At 41.7% G+C, this 13,306-nt stretch overlaps 1 protein-coding gene across 1 annotated transcript in view; it reads right to left on the bottom strand.

Moving 5' to 3' along the window:
- Positions 1-13,306, bottom strand: part of SAXO1 (stabilizer of axonemal microtubules 1) — a 73,603-nt gene that overhangs the window by 18,261 nt on the left and 42,036 nt on the right. Inside the window, exon 2 of the mRNA XM_075279893.1 lies at positions 1,966-2,142. Coding sequence (XP_075135994.1) covers positions 1,966-2,142 — 177 coding nt within the window. The remainder of the gene's footprint in view (positions 1-1,965; positions 2,143-13,306) is intronic.

Genomic DNA, 13,306 nt, shown 5'->3' with positions numbered 1-13,306 from the left:
ATGCTGTACGCTGCATGGGAAAAAAAATAAATGCTAAAAAGCAATGCCAGAATTGATGTTTCCTTTTACATCCCACCCAGAAAGTTAATAAAATGTAGTCAATAAGTTACAGGCCCCAAAATGGTGGCATTGAAAAGTACATCTAATACCGCAAACACCAAGCCCTCATATGGCCACATTGCCAGAAAATAAAAATAAAAATCTAGCTTGTACAATGTGAAGACAAAAACCCCAAAAGTCGCCAAATCATTAGGACATAAGTGGCTGCGACTAGAAGGAAATGTGTAAGCTTTTGCGAGCGTTTTCAGGGGACACCCCATATTTAGAGCTTATGAGAGAGAATACACCAGCGCTGATCCCCCAGAATGCCCCTCTTCTCCATCCGTGTCATAGGAGCTGGTGGGAAAATAGAATGGGATTTGGTGTACCCAATTTACTCCGCACAGCTTACACATTCACTTCGGGGTTACTAATGCTCACTACATCACTTGATAAATTCTTTGGGGGGTGCAGTTTTCAAAATGGGGTCACTTTCTAGAGGTTTCCACTGTTTGGACACCTGAAGGGCTTTGTAAATGCGACATGGTTCCTGAAACTGTTCACAGCCAGATCTGCCCTCTAAAAGCTCCTTGGCGCGCCTTTCCTTCTGCGTCTCGCTGTACGTCCATATATTAGTTTACACCCACAAGTGGGGTACTATGGTAGTCGGGAGAACTTGCATAACAAATTGTGGGATGCGTTTTCTCCTTTAACCCATTGTGAATGTGCAAATTCTAGGTCTAAACGAAAATATTAGTACAATAAAATCAAATTTGAAAATTTTACCTCCATTTTGTATTAATTCCTGTTAAGCACTTATAGGGTTAAAATATTAGGCATATGTCGTTTTGGCTTATTTAAAGGGTGCATTTTTGAAAATGGGGTGATTTATGGGGGGCTTTAATACAAGGGTCTTTCAAAACCCCTTCATAACTGGATTAGTCCCTTAAAAAAATGAGTCTTAGAAATTTTTTGAAAATTTTGAATATTGTTGTTTCACTTGTAAATCTTATAATGTCCGAAAAAAAATAAAAGGGTGACTAAAGTTTGGTGCCGACATAAAGCAGAGATCTGGGACATGAGATTTATGATATAAATTTGGCAGCCTGACTATCTGTATGCAATGCACATCATTTCAAACTTTATAAAATGCGTATTTTTAAAAATTCCCACCAAATTTCCTATTTTTTCATAACTAAACACAAAACATATCAACCAAAATTTAATTAGGAGCGGACACTAGCTGTGTCTGTGACACCTGTCATTTATTTAAATGGGCATCGGGTGCGTTCTTTTGCACTCTGTGCCCTTCCTTCCCTGTCCGCATGTAAAGATGTCTGACTTCTCAAGCGGACAGAAAAACCCGACATGTAGGGTTTTTCTTTCTATTTTTAATTTAATCTATCACTTTAAAAATAAAAGTGAAATTAATAGAGAAACAAAATAGTACGTTCATCATTAATATAACAACTGGTGCATTTCTTATGAAGCCCTCAAGTGCAGACACGTATTTATGTACAACATACAATTTAGAGTAACACCCGTATATGTCATCAAGTATTGGGAGAAAACGCCCTTCACAGACAGTAAAATAGTGAAGAAATATATAACACACTGTTATTGTAATCTATTAGATAGTTAGAATTTCACCTAGAAAATAACACCAGCACTTCCCTCTGCCTCATAAATGGGTGCAACCATTAAATAACAAGTGTATGTATCATATTATGACAGATGCTACAAAACATACAACTTTGCAGCTCGAGGGAAATCTAATTCACTATTACACACACACACACATATGTATATATTAGCCAGATAATACAATAGCATGAACAATCTGTTGTTTTAGCAGCCACAATGACTGTTCTAATGGGCCAACAAGCAGTGCTGCAATGTATATTATAGCTAATTACTAAATCTAACCTGAAAGTGGACATAGACTCCATATCTGCTGAGGATTTTTGGTAGATATCTCTCGGTTTGTAGGAGCCGACTGGTTTATACTGGTGTGCAAGATATTTATCAGTATATTCAGATATCAGGCTAGGATTTTCAAGTTTGTCATATATTCCAGAGGCACGTTGTGGACAGTGGTGACGCCTGCTCAAAAGAAGGAAACAATCAGTTAAAAGTCATTTTACGAAGCTGAATAAGCGTGCATACTTGCTTTACTGTTTACTGGAGTAATGAAGTTCTCCAGGCTTATCCAATATACAGGTAAGTCTCCCGATATACAAGACCACAGCAAATAGTCATATAATACACAAAAACATGATCCAAAGGAAACTATATATATGTTCTATAAAAATATATTCATTCATTAATACTTAATTAATAGTTTATAGTTAAGTTTATTGATTGTCCATTGTTCATGTCTGATATCGCAGTTCTGCTCCATTAAAACGTGCAATACCACATATGAGCTGTCTACAAATGTGACGCTGTTTCTGGAAGAAAGCAGCAATGTTTTTATAATCCTGCATAACCCATTTAAAGTAATAATGAAATACAAACTACAAACATACCATGTACCATGCAATACTATATATTTTATTACTTGCATTTTGCCTGCCACAGTATACATGTCATATACAGTAGCCTGAAGCCTTGTAATAGTCAGTGATTTACATCACTGTTTAGGCTAAAATTAGGAGCGGGTCGAACATTTGCTAATTTTTCAATTATACCTTACATTGGCGCAAAAGCTGAGATAGCAGGAACAGCAGCTGCCACAGGGCCCTGAGGCATTTTTTCCATTTTTTTTTTTTTTTTTTTTAATAGGCCATTACTTGCTGTAATAACCCATCAGGTAACGGGCCCTATTTACTTACCAATTCCCACTGCTACTCATGGCCGCTTCAGTTTCCTCTTCTGCGTCTCATATCATGTCACTGAGGCCTCCTAGAGGGCAGAAGGGGAAGCAGAGGCAGCTGTGAGCAGGAGAGGGAATTAGTAAGTGAGGCTGTGAGTCCCGCGAACCCCAAAAAACACGACTATAATTATACTGAAAAGACCTCATAGCATAATAGTTTTTAAATATGGTCTACTTTGGGGCCTAATACTGTGTACAGGGGCCACTATGGGACATTACACCGTGTGGAGGGGCTGCTATGGAACATTATACTGTCTAGAGGCCACCTTGGGACATCAGAGTGTGTGTAAATGGGGTATTATACTGTGTGGGCCCAGGAAAGGGAGCACTATGCTGTAGGGGGGGGGGAGCAAGTCAATGCTGTAGGGGGGGGGGGAGTCAAAAGTTTGCTGGGGGAGCTCAATCTTTACTAGTTACGCCACAGATACCTTATCTCTGTATAATCTCCACCCCTGGGTTTGGCTTCCAACGTGAAACAGTAACTGATACCATGATATTGAATAAGAGACTATATGGAGTATGTCATGAAAGTCATCAGTGTATATTTTTTATCAGTTCCTTGATTGACATTGCAGGGACAGGAGTCCAGCTTTCCACAGACGGTGGAAAACAGGGATACAGAACAATTACTTGATATATACGTGCACACCAGCTTTTGTTAGGGGTGTCCCCCCACAAAATAGCAGGAATCCACAGCAGTTACTTCTTGCTATATATGTGCACACCAGCTTTTGTTAGGGGTGTCCCCCACAAAATAGCAGGAATCCACAGCAGTTACTTCTTGCTATATATGTGCACACCAGCTTTTGTTAGGGGTGTCCCCCACAAAATAGCAGGAATCCACAGCAGTTACTTCTTGCTATGTACATGAAAAACAACTTTACACACTCTTGCCCATTGCTTCAATTGCAGTGGTGTTGTGAAAAAGAAATCTGGACTGCCATGTACTGGTACCGTATTATCATCAATCACAAGGTTCTGTATGGAATCCAACAACAGTTGGGTTTGAGTGTGAAGGCTTTGTAGGGAAAGTTTCAATCCTGCCTTTGCTGTGAAATGACACACTGTCCTAACTTCTGGCATGATGACCTGAGGGGCTATCACATACAACAGTCAGTCACTTCTAGTTGTGATGCGAGTGACACTACCAGCCCTGTACTGAGACATTTCGGCTACAGGTAATAGCAGTGCCATACAGCTCACCCACTATACAATGTGCGTTACTGAACTTCCTAAGTCTGGGTGTGGTACAGCAGGAAGCCTGTGGCACAAAAAATAATTTTGTGGCTAATTGTGGTGAACATTTATGATGCATCCTCTCATAAAGTTTCATTCAACGCCGACAAGAGTGTATATGAATAAAATCTTTTTTTTTCACAGTGTATAGACTTGTCAATGGTTTGTGTTATTCAGATGTTCTCTCTGATATTTCTCTGAGATGTTGAGGAAAAATTAATAATTGTTAACACTAACCCACTCAACCTGTGGGTCGCGACCCCGGCGGGGGTCGAGCGACCAAAACACAGGGGTCGCCACATACCTCCCAACCGTCCCAGTCGGTGGGAGGTATGTCCCGGTTTCAACTGATCGGCGCCCAGAGGATGCCGATGAGTTGAAAACACAGGCGATTAAAGCAGGAGCTGACACAGCCAGCTCCTGCTTTAACGCTGTGCTGCGGCTTCTGTATGTGTAGCCGCGATGTGATGACGTCACATCGCGGCTACAACTATATGAGACTGAGCGGGCAGCAGGGAAGGGTTGGAAGGTGAGTGTAAGTGTTTTTTTGTTTGTTTGTTTTAAACATTAAGGTGGAACATAATGAAGGGGCAGATGAAGGGAGGACGGCATGACACTGGGGCAGAGATGGAGGGACATGAAACTGGGCAGATGAAGGGGGGACGGCATGACACTGGGGGCAGAGATTGAGGGACATGACGCTCTGGGCAGATGAAGGGGGGGACGGCATGACACTGGGGGCAGAGATGGAGGGACATGAACCTGTGGGCAGATGAAGGGGAGGGACGGCATGACACTGGGGGCAGAGATGGAGGGACATGAAGCTCTGGGCAGAGATGGGAGAACATGAAACTGGGGAACAGATAGGGACATGAAACTGGGGGAAGAGATGGGGGACATGAAACTGTGGGCAGATGAAGGGGGGGTATGGCTTGACACTGGAGGCAGAGATGGGGGACATGAAACTGGGGGCAGAGATGGGGGAACATGAAACTGGGGGCAGAGATGGAGGTGGGGCATGAAACCGGGGGCAGATGAAGGGGTTATATGAAACTAGGGGAGAGATGGCAGGGGGGACATATAATGTACGGGTGACTAGGAGGATTATATTGTGTGGGAGCACATGAAAAATTAATGAGAATGGGCGGAGTCAACATAAAAGTGGGCAATGCTAAATTCGCGTGCCGCATATTTTCTCCCTCTTTCTAATCTTCAAAAGTTGCGAGGTATGCCTAAAGCCATCAGAAAATACATATTACTGATGGCTTTAGCCACTGAGAAGCCGCGCTACTGTCTGCAGCAGCGCTATTCAGCTGTAATGCACACCATTATGGACGCGTGTTCCAAACTGAATGGGGTCACCGCAACATGAGGAACTGTATTGAGGGGTCACGGCATTAGAAAGGTTGAGAACCACTGCACTAGTGGCATTTAACATACAAGGGCATTTACTTGGTGACATTGAGTCAAATGCCTATGTGCAGAAAATAAAATTTCTACTGTATATCCCACCCTACTCAGATCTCTATATTTCTCAGCAGAACATTGATATAAACCACAAACAACTGAACATTTCAACAGCCCTGTATTTCCCAAAATATATTGCATTTACTCAACAATGTAGTTACTCCAATATACATAAGATATATATATAAGATATTGCAGTGTCAGTTCTGGACCACCTAAGTGTCAATTAAACCGAATAAAACAATAGGAAATGTAGAAAGTTGAAACCTACACATGTAACATATCAACCCTTATCACTCTTCCAATAGGTGAGAATAATAAGAAGAAAAATGAAAACACATTGTCAGTGAGCACATAAGGAATGCAACACTCTTAGCTTGAGATGGAAAACATATTTCAAATAAACTCAAACAACAGATCAAAAAAAGGCAACTGTTCCCTGGGGAAGGTCGACTTGTGGATTGTTTGATTGCAACTACACACAGAATTTTAATATGAAACCTCTTGCAGGTTGATTAGAATTCCCACAAAGCTCAAAAGCTTTCCTTTCACTCGCATTCATGATGGTAATGTTACAATTTGGAGGCTAGATCTGGCTTTTACGTTGGAACATTCTGAAATGTTCAAACATATGTCACAGAAATCTTCAATAACAGTGGGAAAAGGACTACGGCTAAGAGTTTCTTGGTTTCATTGTTAGTCACAGCACACAAAGCAGTCAGTGTCAGGTACAAATATATAATGCAATCTTTTCACTACTTGGTCTGTCTCCAAAAGACACAATGGCCAAATCTTTATCTGCTGAGGTGATGGGTTTCAAAGTCACTATAGAAGCTGTCACAAGTTACTGAAAATGAATCTGGAACATGCAGCGTCCATGTAACTGAGAGGAGGATACAGACTGTAATGTCACATTCACTAGCTGAGACTATGGGTCACTAATAGGTCATTTTATCTTCTACTTGGACCATATCAGTTATTCAGGGATCTACAGTATCTAAGGAGAGAATGAACAATGTGACAGCAATGCATACTGATTTCAGGTACATTAAGATCTCTATGCCAGTGTTGCATTGGTGACTTACACTGTGCTATAGAAAATTTTATGTTTGTCACATTTGCCATGTTAAGAAAATAGTAATTCCAGCATTTATACTTATTAAACCAATATTTCAGTAAGATGCTGCAGTGCAAATAACAAAAAGCAAAAATAATTGGGCGTTCACACTACTGATCCGTCTTCCATCATAGGATGACAGCAACGGACATTAAACTGTCACAGAGAATGGTCACAGACTAATTCTGCATCTGTTCCCATTGACACTAATGTAAACAACATGATGCTTATCTTCTATCATGTTTGGTCACTTTTGTAATGGAAGATAAGTCATGCACACAGCACTTTTTCTTTCATTAGAAAGAGTGACTGAAAATGGGAGAAAAATAACAAGGATCACAAATAGGCATGGCCTAGAAGAGATAGAGAAAATGCAGAACAATGTCACTTTACAGGACATTGATATGACCGAACAAGGACAAAGCTGAGGCACTATATTTCTGTAGGTCCACTACAATCTTGTCTAGTAGGGGAAGGCACTTACAGCAGAAGAGATCAGATGAAAGGGAATTAAAGAAGCTGTGTGTAACCTCTGCCAAGGGCAAGGTGGCATTGGGTGCCTCACTTTTGGAAAGGCTGATGTTAAAATTGCTCACCTGACCAAAATGTCGGAACTAGTGCAGAATGGATGGAAAGAAAATGCAGGGTTGGATAACGTAAAGAAATAGGTTGTCTGCATATAACACTGTCTTGATCCATTGGGATCCCATCTGCACACCGAGAACATTGGGGCACCCCCGCAGGGTCAACTCCAGGTGTTCTTTGACTAGGAGGAGGGGGGGGGGGCAGAGAACATCCCTGTCTGGTCCCATTCCACACCTGTGGCGAGTCTGAAAGATACATGTAAAGACAACATGTTGCCTGTATTATGTGGGTCATTATGATCACGGCAATACCAAACGTATATAGTATTTGTAATCTTTTGAAACCTTTTAAAAAAATTCAATCTTTGCAAATAGAAAAAAAATTTGTGCCGCTACGTTGTGACTCCTGTAATTTTAATATATTTATGTGTATGGAGCTGGGTATAGTGTCTTTTTATGCAGAACAAGATTGTGTTTTTATCAAAACCATTTTGGGGAAGTTCTGATGGTTTGATCTCTCTTTATTCCATTTTTTATAGGGGGCAAAATGTTGAAAAAAAAATCACCATTTGGCCAGTTTGATTTTTTGCCTGCTACGCTGTTCACCATATTGGATTAATCTTTTTTTATATTTTAATAGTTTGGACATTTTTGAGTGCGGGGATCCCTAAAATGTTTATGTTTATGATTGTTTATTTTTATATGTGATCTAGGGAAACGGGGGTGATTTGAACTATTTATATTTTGGGTAACTTTTATAATTTTTAAAAACTTTTTTTATTTTTTTTACTTTTATTTTTAGACTCCCTAGGGACATTGAATCTTAGGGGGTCTGATCGCTCATACTATTCTCTGCAATACTAATATATTGCAGTGAATAGTAAAATTCATTTACTGCTATTACACGCTGCCTGGGAGCCTTCAATAGACTCCTGGCTGTCATTCAATGATGATCCAGAGGGCAGCGATCGGTCAAAGATCGCGATCCCTACGCACTTAAAGCAGAAAAGCAAACTAGTACCCCTGAAGGCAATCTTGAGAGGTTTGTTCATCTTTACTTTTAAGTTGATACATATTTCAATAAGGGGATACTAAAATCATAACATAATGGTCACTTTACTACTACCCTGCTCCTTTTCTGCATCCTAATAGATATTTCTTGTGGTCATAATTACATCCCCATTTCCCTAATCCATCCTTTCGCTAAGTAAAACTTTCCCTTTCCTAGTTTATTTTTCGTAAAATTGTCATACATATACTAGTGTCATACAATTTCCATGCATATATACCAGTGTTATACAATTTCCATACATATATACCAGTGTTATACAATTTCCATACATATATACCAGTGACATACAATTTCCATACATATATGCTACTTTTATACAATTTCCATACATATATGCTAGTGTCATACAATTTCTATACATATATGGTAGTGTTATGCAATTTCCATACATATATTCTAGTGACATACAATTTCGATACATATATGCTACTGTTATACAATTTCCATACATATATGCTAGTGTTATGCAATTTCCATACATATATGCTAGTGTCATACAATTTCTATACATATATGCTAGTGTTATACAATTTCCATTCATATACACTAGTGTTAATGAGGTCCCCAATGACAACAAAGCCCCAAATGTTTGATTCATCCCATCATTCCCTACTAATATTCCCCTCTATGTATTTACACCAGGGGTGCCCAAAACGTCGATCGCAAAGGATGAATGGGTCTACGTTTCAGCATAGGCAGCGACATCACGCCGCCTACTCTGATACACAGACGTCTGCCAGGAGAAAAGGATGCAGCGGCAGCGGGAGTAGCAGCAGCATCAAGGTCAGTATGAGAATTTTATGTTTGTTTGTTTTATAATAGGCCCCTACCTGCTGGAGTTTTCCCAGCAGGTAGCGGCCTATTTACCAACCTCCCCGGACCTGCTCACTGCCGCCCCCGCTTCCCCTTGTACTATAGGCCGCGGTGGACGGTAGTGAATAGGCCGGGGACTTTTCAGACCCCCCCTCCCCAGTATAATAATCGGAGCCCCAGGGGAGGTGAGAGAACATAATAAACAATGTAATGTGGGATTCACATACTTCACTACTGACTACAGAGTCTGAGGAAGGTCTTGTTCGACCGAAAAACGTTTCACTCAAACTTTACTTGAATAAATCACGAAGTTTGAACATCATTTCTTGTGAAGTCTCTCTATCTAATCTATGTCAAGGGTTGGGACCCTGACTTCGCACAAGTAGGACCAGGACTGTATCCCTATTTCTAATAAACAATGTTACTTACCTCTCCGGGATCCGATGTTAATCTGACAATGCTCCGGCCCAGGCCCCACCCACAGGCCCCGCACACAAGGAGTGGGTAGTAGATCTTTTGACTTGGTCATTTTATAAGTAGCTCACATGCTGAAACATTGTGAGCACCCCTGATTTACACCATGCACTGGGTCTGGAGACAATTTATACTGTAATTGGCTTTGTTGCTTGCTATGGAAAGTCTTTGGATCTACCTGTCTATCAATGTAAAGCATGCTTTCTAAGCAAAAATGAGGAACACCACAGGATGAAAAACATACTTGAGGAGTCAAGGAATCTGGAATTTAAGTATCACAAAGTTGCATTACAGTTTGCATAACTGCAGAAATATAAAAGGAAATGTATAGTCTGATGTGTTTCTTCACATGCCATCCTTAGAGGACGCATTCCACTGATTCCATGCTACAAATATTCCAAGGAAATGGATGGTGTTTAGCACTGATATATTTATCACCCATGTGATTTCACTGAAGAATTACTCTCTACCTACAGTATTTTTCAGCTAATAATTCATCAATTAACCAAATGCAGTTGCAGTTTAAAGGTCTGGACAAGTTTTAGGTAAAGGGCTAGCGTGTACAAGTCATGTGAATTTGTTTTAGATCACTTGTAAAGGTTTAAATTAAGGTTTACTGAAAAGGGGAGACACACATTTTAATTCTTTAATTTATTAAAGTTACACTTCAGTATATACATTTATAGTAAAAATTAAACTGATACTTAAAGGGGTTGAGTAGGACTTGGAAACATGGCTGCTATTTTCTTCTCAGGAAATTACATCATATACAGGGGTATAACTACCAGGGTAGCAGCGGTAGCAGCTGCCACAGGGCCCAGGACATTAGGGGCAAGGCGTCAGCCGCTACTGCTACATTTTGGGTTTTTTTTAATAGGATGTTACCAGCTAAAGTTACTACAGATAGCAACTGGCCCTATTTACTTACCAATCTTGGCAGGAGCCGGGATCGGTAAGTGAAGCCACGGGCCCCACAAACACTATTATTATACTTGAGGGTCTTTTCAGACCCCGAGTATAATGATCGGAGGCCCAGGATTGGTAAGAGACCATAAAAAACACTGTTACTTACCTCTCTGGGCTCCAGACAGGCTTCAAGCCTACTTGTGTGACTTCCGTGATGTCACATGACCGAGGCCAGCATCCCGGGTCATGTGACATCCCGGATGTCACTGAAGATGGCCGACACCACCAAGGAGTGCAGCAGGGCCAGGAATAGGTAAGTAACAGTGTTTTTTTATGTTTGTACCTTCCCCTGGGTCTCCAATTATTATACTCTGGGGTCTGAAAAGACCCCAGAGTATAATAATTGTTCATGGGTGTCAGTGGGGTATAATAGTGAGTGTAGGGGCCACTATGGGGCATAATATTGTGTGCAGGGGCCACTATTGGTCATAATACTGTGGGCAGGGGCCACTATGGGGCATAATAGTGTGTGTGTAGGAATGCGGAGGGGGGGGGAGTCGGATGGTCGGGGTCTTCGGCGTCGGTCAGGGGGTGGCCCCATGTCAAAAGTTCGCCATTGGGCCCCGCCATTCCTAGTTATGCCACTAAGATTAAAGCAGACAAAGCTGGAGGACCTGATGGTATAAGCGCAAGAGTTCTTAAAATGTGCAGTGACCAGCTAGGTGGCATTATTACGCACATGTACAATATGAGTCTAAAGCTGGGAGTGGTACCTCAACTGTGGAAAACATCTTGCGTGGTACCAGTCCCAAAGAAACCCAACCCGATGGGCTACAATGACTACCGGCCTGTAGCACTGTCATCCCACCTGATGAAGATCCTAGAGAGACTGGTCCTGACACACCTACGCCCCCTAGTGAGCTCCGCTCTGGACCCCCTCCAGTTTGCCTATCGGCCAGGCATTGGGGTGCATGACGCCATCATCCACCTTCTTCATAGAGCTCTCTCTCACCTGAAGAAACCCCGGAACACTGTGAGAATAATGTTCTTTGATTTCTCCAGTGCGTTCAACACCATTCAGCCAGGGCTACTGAGGGAGAAGCTGAACCTTGGTGGTGTGGACCACCACCTGTCCAACTGGATACTAGACTACCTGACAAACCGCCCTCAGTATGTGAGAGCCCAAGACGGTGTGTCTGACACTGTGATCTGTAGTATGGGGGCACCACAAGGTACAGTTCTTGCCCCATTTCTCTTCACACTGTACACTGCTGACTTTAGGCACAACTCATCCAGCTGTTACTTACAGAAGTACTCCGATGACTCTGCTATAGTAGGCCTTATCACTGATGGCGACGATAGGGAATACAGAGACTTAAACCGGGATTTTGTTGAATGGCTTCAGCAAAACCAGCTCAGGATTAATGCTGGGAAGACCAAGGAGATGGTGGTGGACTTTAGTAAACGGAGAGGTGCTCCGACCCCAGTGGAGATCCAAGGAACATGTATTGAGATAGTCAGGACCTATAAGTATCTAGGCGTGCTCCTCAATAATAAACTAGACTGGGCTGATCACCTGGAGGCACTGCACAGAAAGGGCCACAGCAGACTCTACCTGCTCAGGAGGCTGAGGGCCTTCGGAGTCCAGGGGACACTTCTTAGGGCCTTCTTCAACTCTGTGGTTGCCTCAGACATCAGGAGGGCCAGCTCTGTCCTGGGGAGCCCCTTGGACCCAGTACAGGTGGTGGGTGACAGAAGGATACTGTCTGTGGTGACCTCCATGCGGGACAACAAATCCCACCCCATGTATGGGACCCTGATGGGACTTGGCAGCACTGTAAGTGACCGTCTGCTTCACCCCAAGTGTGAGAAGGAGCGCTATCGCAGGTCCTTCCTTCCAACCGCGACCAGGCTGTATAATCTACATCAAACCAAGTGAAGATCACTCCACACAGAGAACAAATGATTATGACGATGACCATGAAGTCTTCCTCTTTCTCTTCCGTTTTTCCTTAGCTGCTATGGACTCCTAGTATATCTTCTCTTCTCAGCTTATGTGTGTCTACGTCTGTAATATATTACTGTGTATTATCCTGTACCTGTATTACTATGCTGCTGTAACATGCTGAAATTTCCCCAATGTGGGACTATTAAAGGATTATCTTATCTTATCTTAATCGTATCCATTGGTCACATGGCAATGGCACATCTTCAACCCATTAAAATTAATGGGACTGAGCTGCAGCATAGCCATGTGACCAATGGACATGTTGTCACTTCCTGAGAAGAAGATAGCAGCCATGTTTTCGAAGTCCTACTTGACCCCTTTAGCTGGTGTTTGTCACAGAATCTTAACGCAAATCAATACACTATCATGCTCCAACAAATTGGTGTCAAGTTAAGCAGCACTCCCATAAAAATGTTTGTTTTCTTGCCTGTCAGAAAGGTACATGTAAATTGTAGAACAACTTGAAAAAAACTGGAAAAACCGGCAACTGTCCGAAGAAAAATATGATAAAATTTAATTTAACTTTTAGTTGTAAATCATAAAAAATATACAAAGGATGAACAAATAAACAAACAAAAAATACCCCCTAAAATCGAGACTAAGGATTGGGTGAGCTCTGAACTATTTTTTTATTTTTGTGGTACCTGTAAATTGTGGTGAAGGTAATTGTCTTAATTGTGGCTTTATTTGTGAGTTATTCACATTTTTCTGGTCT

The sequence above is a fragment of the Leptodactylus fuscus genome, chromosome 1 (genome assembly GCF_031893055.1).
Source record: "Leptodactylus fuscus isolate aLepFus1 chromosome 1, aLepFus1.hap2, whole genome shotgun sequence".
NCBI classification, from domain to species: Eukaryota; Metazoa; Chordata; class Amphibia; order Anura; family Leptodactylidae; genus Leptodactylus; species Leptodactylus fuscus.
The sequence above is the reverse complement of the archived record's forward strand: the minus strand, read 5'-3'. Positions and strand labels throughout refer to the sequence as shown.